Source organism: Protobothrops mucrosquamatus, unplaced genomic scaffold (genome assembly GCF_001527695.2).
Source record: "Protobothrops mucrosquamatus isolate PMUCROS unplaced genomic scaffold, P.Mucros_1.0 scaffold227, whole genome shotgun sequence".
Classification (NCBI taxonomy): domain Eukaryota; kingdom Metazoa; phylum Chordata; class Lepidosauria; order Squamata; family Viperidae; genus Protobothrops; species Protobothrops mucrosquamatus.
Window position 1 is genome coordinate 411,673 of NW_015386578.1, and position 17,803 is coordinate 429,475.

Sequence of the window (17,803 nt, forward strand, 5' to 3'; positions counted from 1 at the left end):
TTTTAACTTGGAAAGAAAAAAGTTTCTAAGGTCACTGAGGACATCTTGTGGCAAAAAGTGTTACTGCAATTGTAATATAGCTTTCACTAAAAGACTAAAAGACTATTTTACTATGGAAATGGAAGAATCTTACCCACAGCTTGATTATGAGCTTATACTGGAAAAAATATTGGAAGCTACAGAGTATATGAAATCATGGAGAAAAATTAAAGATTATTTTGCAGAACCACAAGCTGAACCTCAAAATTTAAAAGATCAACCTATAGGCCAAGAAGAAGCTGATATGCAACAGCGTACACAATTTAATGAGATGGAAAAAGAACCTACTGACCAATTGAATTTTAGAAAAACTTTGGACCCAAAATCCCAGACTAAGACTTTAATTGATCACTCTACAAGTCAACTAATTACTACAGAAGAGGATATCTCACAAGTTTATGTACAAACTATGGAGAACTCTGAAGATCAAAGAATGACTTCAACTGAAACACTCTTACTTTTAAAACCAATAGGAACTGACTTCCAGATGCAATCTATTGAAAGTTATGACAACTTGGATAATCAAGCTATAATCATAATATGGAACAAAATTGACTATATTACCTACATGATATTGGAAGATGGGGAGGAAAACTTTGACCAGAACTATTTGTTGATAAATACCAGTACTCAAATATGGAGATTTGATGACATAGATGCGGCATCATGGACACCAGCTTAGCACAGAAAAAAAGCCAGAGTTAGATTTAAAAATGTGATTTAAACTCTCACTTATTGGGTCAAAAAGGCTTTAGAGATTCGGACTGATTTGACAATTAACTGAGTATGTGAAATTAGTAAGATGATAATTTGTGTAATGATATGTTTGTCTTAGACATGATAACTATTTTGGTTGAGATTTAAATTTTATTTAACGGGCTGAAATGTTTCTTTATTTTTTATTCTGCTTATATAGAAAATTACTTTGTAACAGAAGAAGAACTAGAGAGATTTACAATAAGAGAAGTAAGGGTATTAACCAATGATCTATTAAATTAAGAAATGGAATATATGTGAAAATACTAGAATGTTATTGTTGGAATACTATGTATGTTGTAGAAGGGATACCCGAAGTCTTAATAATATGTTTACTTAAGATGAATTTGAATATGTTAATCGAAATTAGTGAAGCTTAAAGCAGGATGATGATTGTTTGGACTGACTGAATTTTATGAAGAAATAGATTAAACTAAATTCCTTATATCATGTGAGGGAAATAGAGAGGGAAATTTTTAATGTACTAACTTCAGTTATATATGTATGACTTTGTTTTTGGATGACTGATTTTCCCTTCACCACGGTGTTTTCCTGAGCACTCTGATGTAAAAATTAAAAAACCAATAAAATTTGTTTGAAAAAAAAAATATTAGACAAGAAATTAAAGGACTAGAAATAAAAAGTGAAACATACAAATTACAAGCATTTGCAGATGACTTGGTATTTATTTTAGAAAAACCTTTGGAGATGATTCCTAAACTACTGGGAAAGATAGAACAGTATGGAAAAATAGCAGGACTGAAAATAAACAGAGAAAAAAGCTAAAGCAATAGTTAAAAAATTGTCAGATAAAACAAAAAAAAACCCTAATGTCAGAAAAAATAGAACTACAAATAGTTAAAAAGGTTAAATACCTGGGAATATACTTAACAGCAAGATGTTCAACAATAAAAGAAGATAATTATACAAAATTATTGAACCAAATAGGAATGGATTTGGAAAAATGGAAAAACTTGCAATTGTCAATAATAGGAAGAATTGCTACAGTGAAAATGAATATATTACCAAAAATTTTATTTCTATTCCAAACAATACCTATAAAACTTGAGAAAAAATTCTTTGAAGATTTAAATTCATTAATTTTGAAATTTATTTGGCAAGGAATGAAAGCCAGAATCAAGATGAAAATGTTACAAGATGCCAAGGAAAATGGAGGTTTTGGTTTACTGGAGTGGGTTTTATATTATCAAGCATCTGTATTAACATGGGTAAAAGAATGGATAATTCTTAGAAACAAAAGGTTGTTATATTTGGAGGGACATGATTTACAATTGGCTTCTTATGGTATGGGAAAAATAAAATTCATAAGTACTTTCAAAACCACTATATAAGAAATGCATTATTAACAATATGGGGAAAAATAAAATGTAAAATATATCTGAAAGTTTCAGGATGGCTTTCAACAATGGAAGCATTCATTCACCCAAATTTAGTTAATTTTGAAAAAATCCAGACATACAGAGATATTTTAAATGCTGAAGGAAATTTAAAATCTAAACAAGAAATGGAAAATCAAGGTATCAATCTATCATGGTGGGCACATTTACAAATGCAGGTTAGATTAAACTGTATGGATTTTACAAGAAGCAAACTTTGTTTGATAAGATATTATTAACTTCTGACGAGAAACTAATTAAGAAAATTTATAATTTTCTATTAAATTTGAAACTGGAAAGTGAACAAGTTAAAGAAACAATGATAAGATGGGCAAAAAAATTTGGATACAATATAGAATTAGAAAAATGGCAAAATTTATGGGAAAGAAATTATAAACTGACAAAGAAAATTTATATAAAATGTTTTATAGATGGCACTTGCCACCAGCAAGATTAGCAAAAATGTTTAAAAACATGTCAGATAGATGTTGGAAATGCAAACAAGTACTTATTACCATGTTTGGTGGACATGTGGCAAAGCAAAGAGTTATTGGAAAAAAATACATGCCTGGCTAGAAAAGATGTTGGGAGAATGTGTAGATTTTAAAACCTGAACTTTTTTTATTAGGTATAATGCCAGAAAAGACTGATAAACAAAGCATGTATTTGATTCTGCATGTTACAACAGCGGCAAGAATTATATTTGTGCAGTATTGGAAAAATGAAGAAATACCATCAGATGAAGAAATAATTTAAAAAACATTAGAATGTGCGGAGATGGATAGACTGACTCTGAGGCTGAAAGAAAAAGAAGAAACGAAATATTATCAAACTTGGGGCTTATTTTATCGATGGCTAGAGGAATGAATAAAGGACTAGGAACTAAATATGTATTAGTGAATGTAAACTCAGACAGCACATTTATTGAATGTATGAAAAAAAAATCAATAAAAATCTTTAAAAAGAAAAAAGAAAAAATGTCCTGAGAAGCCCCCAGGATTGCTGCAACAAAGACTGACCCTTCTCAGCCTTGGGAGGAAATAGCCATGAACTTTATAATAGATTTGTCTGAGAGCAAGGGAAACACAATAATGTGGATTGTAATTTTCCAAACAAGTGCATTTTATCGCTTGCTCAGGACTTCCCTCTGCCCAGAAGCTAACCAAGATGTTTTTGAAACAGATATATCAGCTCCATGGAGCCCCAAAGCAGATTATTTCTGACGGGAGTCCAGTTTACTGCAAAGTTCTGGAGGGAGTTCGTTAAACCATTGACTCAGGGGCTTTTGTCGGTCTTTCATCTTGAGTACAAATGGAGCAGCTGAAAAAGCTAACACAATGGCGGAACAGTATCTCAGATGCTATGTTAATTACCAGCAGACTAATTGGGCTGATCTCCCAATTACGTGGAGGTAGCCTACAACAATATTGTGCACAGTGGCACTGGGCTCACCCCATTTAAAATACTGGAAAGGCTACCCCCTGTCAGAAGCTACATAGGTGAACTGTACCAATGTAAAAGCGGACAGCTTAAGAAAAAAGTTTTCTGATAAATATCCTCACACGCCTCGAGGAAATACTTAACATGCTTTTTGTTTCCCCCACAGGAGACTCTTTCTTTTTGAGAGGGGCCGACTGTCAACTCTACAATGAGCATGGCTACAGCCATTTTTTCTTCTCATTCTAGGTTGCCATATAGAACAGAGGGAGGGGGGTTGCCCAGGTGCTTCGTTAGTCAAAATAATCTTCTGTCCCGTGGGAACCAAGGTCATCAGCTGCTCCCGAGACTAGGGACTGGGTGTTGCATAAAAAGCCCGCCAAATAATCATATTGGGAAACATAGTTGCTTGCATAGTTTTATGGGTAGGACATTTAGCTTTGTATTGGGCAATTGTTACTTGTGTATTTGGACTTGGTTTCACTTTTGACTGTGCTGATACTTTGTAACTAATAATCATGTTCTTTGAGGAATTCTCAAGTCTCAAAGTTCTGCTTTATTCGTCTCTGTCTGTCGGAACCATGACATTGATATTGGAACACTGTTATCATGTCACCCCTAGTCCTTCTCTTCATTAAACTAGACATATCCAATTCCAGCAACCGTTCCTTATATGTTTTAGCTTCCAGTTCCCTAATCATCTTTGTTACTCTTCTCTGTACTCTTTCTAGAGTCTCAACATCTTTTTTACATTGTGGTGACCAAAACCGAATGCAGTATTCCAAGTGTGGCCTTACCAAGGCGTTATAAAGTGGTGTTAACACTTCACGTGATCTTGATTCTATCCCTCTGTTAATGCAGCCTAGCATTGTGCTGGCTCATATTTAAGTGATTGTCCACTAGGACTCCGAGGTCCCTCTCACAGTTACTATTATTGAGCAAGGTACCACCTATACCAGAGGTCCTCAACCTTTTGGCTACCAGGGACAGGTTTCGTGGAGGGGGCGCGGTTTTGTGTGCTGTCTGCATCCCATGGATGGGTCTTTGCTTGTTTGTGCGGACCGGTTGCTGGCATGTTGCGGCCTGGTACTGATCCACGGACCGGGGATTGGGGACCCCTGACCTATACTATACCTGTGCATTTGGTTTTTCTTGCCTAAATGTAGAACCTTACTTTTTTCACCATTGAATTTCATTTGATGTTGTCTGCAAATTTGATGAGTTCCCTATTGCCTATTGTCATTATTAGTTAGCACTATAATTAGTTAGCACTATAATTGGGATACAGAATAGCCACTTTCTACTTTCTCAGGCTTCAGCTTTGCTGATTCAGAGTGAATCAGGTAAGTTTTGGAATTCTGCCTTGGTCTGATAATTGTGCTCACCTCTGCATATTGTTCAACCATGGCTGCTTCCATTTCTTCATCTCCTTCCCAATCTCTCCAGTTATCAAAGTCCACTGAGAGCCATGCTGGCTGCAAATAAGATAAACAATTTCTTACAACATGTTCCATCCTTGCTCCTATTATTGATACTTAAATTGGCATTTAAAAATCAAATGATAAATAAAACAATGGCCTTCTAATTTTCCCATCTTTTCAATCAAACAGGAAAAGAATTGGTATTTAATTAGAATATATTTTGCCCTATCACCAACCTTGCTTCCAACAACTCAACTGGTATAAAATCTCAACTAAGTCATGTTAACTGCTCCCTTTGACTAAAAATCAAAAATTTAATACTGAGATTTGATAATATAAGTAATCTTTGTTTAGTAACTGCCCACTTTCATAACCATTTGTAACCAGTCCTCACAATTACAACTTTTACAGATCTGTAAAGCAAAGGAAAGCTAAAGTAAGATCATAAGCACAGTTGTGGTTTGATTTAGAGCAGTGATTCTCAACCTTTTTAATGCCGCGACCCCCAACCGGTCGTAAGTCGAGGACTAAACCGGTCGTAAGTCGAGGACTAAACCGGTCGTAAGTCGAGGACTAAACCGGTCGTAAGTCGAGGACTACCCAACCGGTCGTAAGTCGAGGACTTTCCCTGCCTGGGAGCGCCGCGCATGTGTGGTTCCGCCCCCTGCGCCGGCCGAGCCGTAGCTGGCAAGCGGCAGAGACGGAGCAGGCCGACCACCAGCTGGCCCAGCTCAAGGGAGGTAAGGCACCCGCCGGAAAAGGGGAAAAAAATGGCGGACAGCCTTGCTTGGCGACCCCCGTGAAATGGTCGATCGACTCCAAATGGGGTCGCGACCCCATAGGTTGAGAACCGCTGATTTAGAGACCACTTCACTTAATAATAGTGTTCTCAAGCCCAGTTGTGGTTATTAAACAAGGACTATGTGTATTGATTCCCTAATTAACCAGGAAAGATGAAAGGTGTCCTACCTTGAAATCTTCTTTGGTGAGACGTGGCCATGGCACTTTGTCCTTCCACTTGCGTGCAAAGAGTGTGATGGACCTGCCTGAACGCTTATTGTGGGAATCCTGAAAGGGATTACATTGTAGTAGAAAAAAGTCTGAGTGTTACCAGTTAATTCTTCTATAAGTAACTTGTAATTGCAATTAGTTGTATACATTTAAGCTAAGTTAGTTCTATAAATATTGATATAATCCACATTTGAGGGCCACATTTTTGCTCTTGTTTGCTTTAGAAGGTTCTCTCCATTCACAGTAGTCATGGCGATATCTTTGCCTGCATCTAGAACAGGGGTGTCAAACTCAATTTCACTGAGGGCCGCATCAGCACTGCGGTTGCCCTTGGGGGGCCAGATGGGTGTGGCCAGAGTGGGTGCAGCCTACTGGGTGGGCGTGGATGGAATGGGTGTGGCCTACTGGATGGGCATGACCAGTTCTACATCATTCCCATCAAGGGTGCCTGTGGGGGCCTGGGCAGGAGTGGGACAGATCTGAGAGTCTCTGGCAGAAGGGGGTGGGACCAGGGCCAGCGCCAAGGCATGGTCCACCAGGGCAAGTGCCAAGATGGCCACCACAAAATTGTACATTGGCTCCCGGCTGGCCTGGGCCAGGGCCAAGGCAGCGGGGGCTGTTCCCTCACTGTTTCCAGGATGGCTTCGCGGGCCACATGAAACCACTTCGTGGGCCGCATCTGGCCCCCGGGCCTTGTGTTTGACATGTCTGATCTAGAATAAACAAGAAGCCTGAGAGCATCCTTGATCCTTTCTTTCATATAATTTAAACATGTTTTAAAACTATAAAAAATGTTGTTTGTAGATCAAGCTTTTTGTCAATAATTGGGAAAGGAATCTCCTATTGAATATAAAATAGAGAAGGGAAGAGGCACAGCAGTATAAATGAAAAAGACCAGAAAGTACTGTTTCTAACCTATGCTTATATTTACACTTTTTACACTTATATACGTTAGTCCAGCCATATGGTTGATTCCTCAACCATATACCAGTCCCAAGCCTGGATAAACAAGGAGGGTTACAAAAAGCAATGGTGAACTGTTAAAAAATCTCACCAGAATACTTTATGGCAATAACTCAATATAACTCAGATATTGATATCAACAGCAGACCTTCCAGCATCGACGAGCTGTTAGCAGTCAGGGATTTTATAATGTTGGTGGAGGAAAGCCTTCGGGAAGCCCAACAATTGATGGTGCCCATGGCGAAAGAGGTTGCCTACGCTGTACAAAGTTATATCAAATTGGAACTTGGAATGCAAGAGGCATGTCCCTTGGGAAATGATTAGTGTGAACATAGACATCCTTGGCATCAGTGAGTTACACTGGTCAGTTAGTGGTCAATTCAAATCAGACAGGTTTATGGTTTTCTGGAAATAATATCAGACGGAAAGGAGTTGCAAACAAATGGCTAAATGTTTTGAGAATCACAGAGCATACAGCGATTGGATAATATTTATCCAAATTCGAGACAAGCCACTCAACATCACTATACTACAAATCTAAGCCCCAACTATAGACCCAAGTGATGATGAAATTCAACTTTTGTATAGGGTGAGCTTCAAAGTGCTCTCAAACAAATACAAAAAAAAAAGTTTTTTTTATATATTATGGGTGATTTTAATGCAAAGGTAGGTAAAGGAGGAGTTGCAAGAATAGTAGGCAAGTTTGAGCTAGGTCAGGGGTAGGCAACCTTGGCTCTTTTATGACTCGTGGACTTCAACTCCCAGAATTCCTGAGCCAGCTTGGCTGGCTCAGGAATTCTGGGAGTTGAAGTCCACGAGTCATAAAAGAGCCAAGGTTGCCTACCCCTGAGCTAGGTGAATGGAATGAAGCTGGCAATCGTCTAATGCAAATTGCCAGGCAAATCATCTCATCTCAACCACATGAACATGTGGTTTATTCTACACAAGCAACATTTATACACATGGACAGCACCAAATGGACAACATCTAAATCAGATAGACTTCATTTTATGCCAACAATGCTGAAAAGGTTCAGTTGTATTTGTTAAGATACTTCCTGGTGCTGATTGTAGTTTAGACCATCAGCTATTAGCGGCTAAACTGAAAACCTGTGCAAAATGAAAAAAGGTATTATCTCTCCAAAATTCAGATGACCAACATCTCACCTATATATGCCACTTATATATGCCATATAAGTTATGAATAGGTTTGAGTCACCGAATTTACAAAGGAAAGATCCAAATGAACAGTGAGGAGAGATCGAAAGTAACATCGTGGAAATTACTGGAAAGTATCTGTCACGCCAAAAACCAAAGAGAACAAACAAGTTGCTATTGGATGACACCATCAAGATAGCTGATCAGCTAAGGACAACCAAAGCCAAAGGTAATAAGGATGAAGTTAAAAAGCTGAATAAAATTTTACAGTGGGAAGCCAGGAAAGATAAAAAAATAAGTAGTGGGAGAAGGAGTATCAGTATCTGGAAGAAGCTAACAGGAAGGGACATACTAAGGTCATGTTTGCCATAGTGAAAATAATGCAATCTAAATTTTCAGCACAGCAAAGATTGCAACAGGAATGCACTAAGTGACCAGCAGAATATCAAGAATAAATGGAAAGAATATATGGAAGGACTCTATAGCAGTTTGACTTACCATCAAGATGACAATGATGGCAGCATAATTAATAAAGAACCAAACATCTTGAAAGAAGAAGTAGACTGGGCCATGGAGAAATTGGAAAGCCCCGGGTATTAATGGAATACCTGCAGAATTACTAAGACCAGTGCCAGTTAACATCATCACTGCTCTGTGTCAATAGATATGGACTACACATCATGGTTTAGTAGTAGGAGAAGAAGGGACAAACAAAGAACATGCTGGCTTTATAATATCAAATCTGATACAAACTTGAACATCCAACAATTGAAAGAAGCTGTGCTTGACAGAGTTGGACACAACTAAAGGGTTAAAACAACCAAACATATTTACACATTTTCATTTAAGCAATACTACAGAAATAAAATATTGGTTAAAATAAACTCTTAAAATAGAGCTCATCAAAAGGAAACAGTTGAGATATGCAAGGGTATAATCTTAAGGATGTATTCATTCTATTCAATACATCACTGAACAGTTGAATCTATCCCGTAAAAGAAATAGTAGTGCTAAAATCATCCACACCTATGGTATTATACCACTGTTCTTTAAAAAACCGATTCTTTATAGTATGAGAAAATTGAGAAGAGTTACAACCTAATAATTTGTTGACAACATCACATAAATGTCTCACAGAGTTAACGAAGTATGATTAATCCAAAAGTATGCTTCCTAACAAAAATCTTCTTGTGTAATCATCTTCATTTATTTCTGGTATTTGCTACATAGGGGTTGTTAAATGTCTCTCATTAATAACTCCCATGAATAGGGCGGCCAAAAGGAAAGAGATTGAGGTGGGTAGAGAGGCAAGTGGGAGCGTTAGTGGCAGACCCTTTACTTACTGAGGCTTAGGGCTGGAGGGACCAGGTCAGAATAGTTTAGATTGTGTGGTGGGTACTCACTTAATGACCTGTAATTCTCAATTTATGATCACAATGGGGAGAGTTGGGCTTGCTGTCATAAATTGGTGCAGTCACATGACATCTTGCTTTATGACCACACCAACTTATAATAGAAATTTCAGTCCCAAGTATGATTGTAAATTGAGGACTATCTATATCAAAGGAAAACAGATGTACTCTTCCATCCCAGGGCTCCCATGAGCTAGGTCCTCTTAATTCACTTGCTTACCTTGGAATTTAGTCGGGCATAAAAGTGAATCTCGTTGTATATTTCAGTGCCATCAGTATTCTTACAGCTGCAGAAAGACATATAGTAAATACATTTAAAAGACTCTCTTTTCACAAATACTACTGCAGATAACTGGCTTAGTAAAGCAGCTATTACAAGTAGTCCTCGATTTACAACCCTTCAATTAGTGACCATTCGAAGTTACAACAGCACTGAAAAAGTGACTTAGAACCATTCCTTGCACTTACAACTGTCATAGATCGGAGATCAAAATTTGGCATGTATTTGGGCACTTGGCATGTATTAATGACAATTGTAGCATTCCAGATCATGTGGTCACTATTTATGACCTTTCCAGCTGGTGATAAACAAAGTCAGTGGGGGCAGCCAGATTTGCTTACTGACCATTGATTCACTTAACTGCAGTGATTCACTTAACAACAGACAAAAAAGGTTGCAAAATCAGGCACAACCTATTTAACAACTGCCTTGCTTAGAACAGAATTTCTGGTGCCAATTGTGCTTGTAAGTCAAGGACTACTTTTATATCACTTAAACATTACTAATCCACATTCTAAAGGCATACTTTCCTAAAATAGAAGACAATGTTTTCTTACCTGAATATTACCTTGTAATCATCAAGGTCCACTTTTACATCCCTGCTGTCTTCCACACAGAATTCCAGAAATACATATCGTGGACGGTCATACCATAGAGTTTTGGCTGGTTGTCTTAAGGAAACAAAAGAAGAATGCACAATGGGGTGGTAAAAGTGTGAATGCCATCCAAAGAACTTATGGACCTCCAGCTATTCCATATTATGGTTAGCTGCAGAGATATTTAGACTGGATCCGGCATATTTATCCACCTAGTTCATCCTTTCCAACAATCTGCAGCAGGCGGATGTTGTTTAATGGTATTAAAGATGTATTGTCATGGGATGTGAACTGTTCCAAGTGAACTGCCTTTTTCAGATGATTTGATAGTAATTTTGTCAATGCCAATGGTATTCAAGTGATACTCCAGTTGTTTTGGGATTGTACCCAAGCCACCTAATACTATTGATACTATCTTTGCTTTTTTTGCCATAATCACTCAACTTCTATTTGCAGGTCCTGTATTTTGTTATCTTCTCCAGTTCTTATCTCATCTCTTGTCTCCAGGTACTCTTATGTCCATTATAATTCTAGACTTTATTATTATCATTTCATTTTTAATATATAACTCAAGACAATGAACATACTAAATACAGGTAGTCCTTAACTTATGATCACAACTGAGTCCAAAATTTATGTTGCTGTGAGAAATTTGTTAAGTGAATTTTGCCCCATTTACGAATTTCCTTGCCACATTTATTAAGTGAATTACTGCAGTTGTTAAACTAGTAACACGGTTGTTAAGTGAATCCAGCTTCCTGGTTGACTTTGCTTGTCAGAATTTGCAAAAGGTGATCCATGATCTTGGGACATTCATAAATGTGAGTCAGTTGTCAAATATTTGAATGTAGCTCATGTGACCATGGGGTTACTGCAACGGTCATAAGTGTGAAAATGGTCATAAGTCACTTTTTCAGTGCTGTTGTAACTTTGAATGGTCACTAAGTGAACTGTTGTAAGTTGAGAACTATCCGTATTCCTGCCTTTTATTTCCCCACAACAATAACCTGAGGTGGGCTGGGCTGAGAAAGTGATTAACCCAAAGTCAGCCAGGCAGCTTTTATGCTTAAGGGAGGCCTAGAACTGCCAGTCCCCTAGTTTCTAAGTCATCATTATAACCATTACATCAAACTGAAAAAAATATAATACAGAGAGTTCTATTTTAAATTATTACAAGGCACTGTATGTTTCATTATTTTTTTCTCAGTTGGTCTTGCAAGAATTTTATGCTTCTTAAAGCAGATATATGTAAATGCCATTATAAACTTGCTTTATTTAGTACAGAACCATCTGGTAGCTATTGATCTGTGTAGCTGGATTGATGGAGGAACTACTCACAATGGTCCTGTGAAAAAGACAGTAAGGAACAACTATCTCAACTTAAACTGTAACCAACTGGATTGGAAAATCTCTTTTCACAAATGACATTGAAGCACCTGAGCAGTGAAGAACAGCAGCAGGATCTTTAACTCTAGAAGCAGTGTTGTCATCTGTGTGCTGAGTAGCTCATTTCCCTCATACAGGTAGTCCTCGAGTTACAAGTGTAATGGAGCCTGCCCATTTCACTTGTAACTCGAAAACTCATAGACTGAATCTTGTACCTTGAACGAGATCGCTCCCTTGCTCGTTAAAACACACATGGCTCATTAAGTGAACATGAGGTGTCTCAGGGTGGGGAAGGCCATGGAGGGCCTAGTGATGGAACAGGCCCCCAAGGCCTCCCCGACCCACTAAGATACCTCATGCTTTCCGCTCCCTTCCTGCCACACTGGATTCACTTTGAAAAAATCTGTCTCTTCTCTGCCGCAATTCCTGCTGCCACCCGGAACTGAGACCATGGAATGCTTCTGTGCCCCCCCTCTCACGGACCAATCTGGGCTCAAGAGGCCTTTTCCAGGCTGCTGCCGCCCAGATCTGAGACCAGGGGATGCTTACGTAGCCCTCTGGTGGCCCGTTTCTGTGCGGCAGTGGCCTGGAAAAGGCCTCCGGAGCCCGGATCAGGCCGTGGAGGGGGGGCGCAGAAGCATTCCCTGGCCTCAGATCCAGGCAGCAACAGCCTGGCAAAAGCCTCCGACGTCCCGATCCACCCTCCGGAGGCACATGGAAGCGCCCCCCAGCTTCAGCTCCATTCTCTGTAACAGAGAATAGAGGCCTAAAGTACCATGACATCACACGAGATCAGTAGCGTGAGATCTTGCCCCACTGATCTCGCGTAATCTTGTGTTACTTTAGGCCTACATTCTCTGTGAACACACCGAAGGCCTGGAGCAGCCAAGAAAGCGAAGGATCTCGATCTTCGCAGGGTGAGTATTGAAGGCCTGGGGCCTAGGGAGATCCGGGGCGGGGATGGGGAGTGAGGGAGGGAATAACCAGGATGAATGTTGCAGAGCCACTGAGGTCACTTGTAAGGGCGAACGACTGCCTGGTGCTGCAATATTCGTAATTTCGGGGACTTGCTCGTAAGCACTAGGGGACACTCATCACGTAATTTTGAACAAGCGTTATGTGAACGCTCATAACTTGGGGATTACCGGTACTTACTTGGCTATTATTAAGAAATGATAAGGCTTTAGGAAACAGTGCCTAGGTTTTATCTTTTCATTTTCTTTCTCCATCTCCTTTTCCTTTTATATGATTATTATCATTATAATAATATAATATAATATGTGTGTATACAGTTTGCCCTGGAGTTTAAATCTATAAGGCATGCACACGCATATACTTGTACAAACACAAAATACATGGCATTTAATGAAGAGAGTTTTAAGTGCTGTGATTTACTATATTGTATGAATCAAGAGAATAGATTTTTTTTTTGTTGCCTGTTGTGTACACAGGCATTCACACACACATTCTTGCCTGTACTCTAAATGGCACCATATTAGATCTTTTCCCTTTTGGTATAGACTCCTGGACTTAATTGAGGACAGAGAAACTAGCTCTTTTTTTCCTGAAAAAGGAACTGTGAGAAGTTTTACATCCAAATATATTTTATTCTTTATACTGTTTCCATCTACCCTTAAAATATTAACAAAATCCAAATTGGTCTGAGAATCAGTGTCTCATTAGAAAATTGACAGTCAAACTGAAACTAGAATGTTTTAGTCAAATATGTTTATCAATGCTGCAAGGCCAGTCCATATGCTAATTAAGAGGAAGAAATTGCAAACCCACAACCCAGCAAAAGCTTGTTTCCCAACTCCTTTGCAAAGTATATTAAAAGGAATACTAGCCTCATTCTGCCTTTATATTTGTAAATTGCACTATAAGAGATGAGTGGCATGCATGGATAGGCATAGCTGCCATGTTTATATTTTTATAAATATATATGCTTTGCTTGTAAGAAAGTTAATGATTTGTAATTATATGTAGAAAGGGGACTTGAAAAAAGAGTAATCTAGAAGAAAAAGCAAGGGAAAGCTTATACCAGTGGTGGGGAACCTATGGCATACGTACCAGAGGGGGCACTCAGAGCCCTCTCTTTGGGCACGCGAGCCTTGCTCTTTGGCTAGGTTTTCACAGGAAAAAGCCATTCCTCAAGCCCCTTCCTAGGCAAAACCTTGAACAAGCATGCTCAATCTGGAGGCTTGTTTTCACAGGATTGCTCTAAAGAAGAGTGAGGTGTGCTCGCTCTGGAGACATGTTTTCGCTAAGGGGCTTGAGAAATGGCTTTTTCCTGTGAAAACTTAGCCAAAGAGCTTGCAGCCTCTGCCAGATCTCCATTGGGATAAAGTCTTTTAGCTCCTATAGAGCGCTTCTAAACGTAGCCAATCCCTGCGTTTGGAAGCACTCCATAGGTGCTGAAACATTTTTTTATCCCAACGGAGATCTGGCGGACCGCAAGCTCCATGTGCCTTTGAATTATATCAAATCTGACACCAGAAACAGACTAACAGATGACCTGAGTGCTGCATGCATTGCTCTCAAACTTACAAAGTGTGAGCCAAGATTAAACAAATTATCAGCATGCATACAACAGTAAAAATCACATTAATTGTTCAAAAGCATGCCAAATGCAAACTTTTATCTTTCAGTAAAAAGTTGTGTATCATTGAAAGCTCTGTTATTGTGTTTTTCTTTTAAGACAAAAGATGTTAATGTATGAGTTATTTTTTCTAAACTAAAACCTCAGTATTCAGGTTAAATTGCCACGTTGGCACTTTGTGATAAATGTGGGTTTTGGGTTGTAATTTGGGCACTCAGTCTCTAAAAGGTTCACCATCACTGGCTTATAATGTGTATGGTCAATAATAAGAAAGTTTAAGAAATTAATTCAGAAGATCTGAAGCTAACATATGTTGTGTAGCAAAATTTAAGTGATTTTTGCATTTTAATTGATGAATCCTTAATAATGCATTTGGAACTACAAAGAGGAGATAGTTGTTGCTAAATATGTGCTAAACTTGTTTTCTTTTCTCATAAAGCCAAGGAAAAGAAGGTAAACAAATTTGTGATGAGCGCCAATTTGGTCCAATGGTGAAGGCATCAAGCTAGAAAGTAGAAGAATGTGAGTTCAAGTCCTATCTTAGCCATGAAAGTGGACTGAATGACTTTGGGCAAGTCATTTTCTCTTAGCCATAGGAAAAAGGCATATTTTTGCTTTCCCAACTGTTATTGCCTAATCCAGAGTTCCCTGTTTCTCGCTTTGCAGACCGGTGGGGCAGAAGGGGATAGTTCACACAAGCAGCTGGCAAACGCGCACAGCTCCATTTGTGCGAGCGGTGTGCACAAGCATCTGCCATTTGCACAAGTGAGGATGCGTATGCACAGGCGCACTCACTAGTGGGTATAGATGTATGGTGAGTGTTAATGGAACCCTGGCTCCCCCACAATATTGCTAACAATTGTCTTTTGATTCAGTAGACTTCAATAGGAGAAACTGCCGTCACTTCAGGAAGAGTTCTCCAAGTTACTGAAAATTAAACAGCATCAGACTTGGTTAGCCTTCATCAACCAAACTGCCTGCTTGATGTTCTACTGAATCTCTTTCTGCTGATCACCACAGTGCCAAGACCAATCAACCAGACTGTCATTACAGAATAACAATAAAATTGATTGGGTTTATTTATACTGGAACTCATGGAACAAGTAGGAAAAAATGGATATTCATTTGTATGCTTGTAATTATTGGCATGTTCTAATAGATGCAATTATTATTAATGTACCATGTATCCACAATGCATATTGGCAAAACAAGACCTTAAATGAATCCCCATCAAGTGAAACTCCAGGAAAAACTTGAGGAAGACTGGGCATGGTAGATTGTGAGGGTTATCACTTGTTGGGATAATTGGCCTGGTACTGACCCTTTCAAATTATTTTCCTCCCCTTTCCTTATGGATTTCTCAGTCCATAAAATATAGGATTGCATAGTTTGAAGCTTTACATAATTGCTTTTTTTCTAACAATGTTAATTAATGAACCCCTCTTCCTAAAGATGTTTCCCTTATAATGTTACAAATAGACAAAAGGTATGGTTATAAACTACACCCATTACTAGTGTGCATATATATACATATATATGTGTGTATGCGTACAAGGGGACAATTGTGAGAAATTTTATATCCAAATATATTTTATTCCTTATACTGTTTCCATCTTCCCTTAAAATATTAACCGAATCCACAATGGTCTGAGAATCAGTGTCTCCACTAAATAATTGACAGTCAAGCTGAACTAAGTTAATCAACTAAAATTAGCAAACCCCCACATAAATTACCCAGACCTAATCCACATATCAAAGGATGTCTGCAAGCACAGAGTTAATTAAATTCTGTCTCCCAGAGGAACTGCATATTCACAAGAAAAACATATCTACACACACATGCACATACGCCCCTAGAATCAGCACCTGACACCTCAGACAAGTTCCCCCTACAAAAATCTGTAACTGTACCTCATTTTTCTGCAGTTTGTCCCTAAATGCAAACTGTTTTACTTTTAGGAATAAATATTTCTTTTCTCACACCTGCCTGTATCTCCTTTTTATTTATTCTAGCGCAGCCTGTTTGAGTTGGAACCCCAAATTATTCTGACAGGAATGTTAGATTGAATCGATAATTGAACAGAGAGATCTGCTTGCTATTCTGTAACATATCAGAGTTATTTCTGTCTACTCAGTTTGGAAGAGGATACTAAGAGGATCACACAATGTAATGTAATTGAAAAGCTTTAATCAGTTGAATGTTTACAGGTGCTGGCACAAATATATTTTAATACAGTGAATATTAGAGAAGTGAGGAAGTAGGCTTCCTGCCCAAGCATTTTTATTCTATTTTGAGGGGATTCCAGAAGTCAGATCCTCTGAAAGACAGAACAATTCCTATCGGAAAGCTGTCACCAAACCACAAGCACTCACCTTGCCATGATGGCTGCCGTTTACTACCGTATGATCTCTGTCCCTCAGCTTCCCTGCCCTGTCAGACAGACAGGCTCATTTGATCCCCTTGGGCCAGGCGGAGCTAAATTCAGAAGCTTCCCCGCCCCAGTGGTTGCTGCCCAGCTCTCGTTTCCAGAAATGTCCTGACACATTCCACAATATATCATGGGTGCCATGTATCTATTTTAAGTAGGTAGTGTAGTCACTTTGATCCTTATAGTTCAGTTGAAACAAAAACTTCCTTGGGTAAGTCAGTTTTAATACGCTAATTTAAGAGTAGTTATTTTTCATATTTTGGCAGAAACTTTTGAGGACCGGTGTACATTTGTTTTCAAGATAAGGCACGTTTGCTTAAAGGCATTACGTTCAAGATTTCTGCTCAGTAAATTAATTCTTCATTTCATTATAGAAACACATCAAGTTGCAACTTCTAACATTTTAAATATGCTTGAAGAAAGCTTCTTTGAAAAAGAAATTTCCAAATAAGTGTCAGATTGTTCTGCAAGTATAATTGGTCTGAATTCTATACATGATATAATTGCAGCATAACTTTTAATTCTCGGTATATAAGGCCACTCCCTTCCTTCGAAATAATCAGTATTATATATTATGTACTTAAGAAAATTCTAGTTAATCTCAGCTGAAGTATGTATCCTTTTTACTAAAATAGCTCTGCTCTTTTCTTTTCTACTCGGCGTTCAGATTTCAAACTGAGCCGCTTAAGTTTTAGAACTTAAATAAATTAAACTTTGGTTTAATCAAATTGTTTAATCAAACGTGTTGTGCGAACTCAAACCTCTTGCTTAACTTATATTTAAAAGTGTCGTGCAAATCCAGAAAACTGATTTAAATAACCTCGCCCCCTCTAGTCAATCATGGAACGTACAACATAAGAACGCAGACATGACGCCACTGTACGCTCTGCGCGTGTTAAAAAGAACCGAAGGCCACATCT

General features: G+C 38.4%; 1 protein-coding gene across 1 annotated transcript in view; it reads right to left on the bottom strand.

Moving 5' to 3' along the window:
• Positions 1 to 16,907, bottom strand: part of LOC107285921 (alanyl-tRNA editing protein Aarsd1-like) — a 47,550-nt gene extending 30,643 nt beyond the window's left edge. The window contains 5 exon segments of the mRNA XM_015814191.1: positions 5,015 to 5,104; positions 6,020 to 6,118; positions 9,814 to 9,880; positions 10,431 to 10,544; positions 16,828 to 16,907. Coding sequence (XP_015669677.1) covers positions 5,015 to 5,104; positions 6,020 to 6,118; positions 9,814 to 9,880; positions 10,431 to 10,544; positions 16,828 to 16,835 — 378 coding nt within the window. The 5' untranslated portion in view covers positions 16,836 to 16,907.
• Between the last annotated feature and the right edge of the window lie 896 nt (positions 16,908 to 17,803).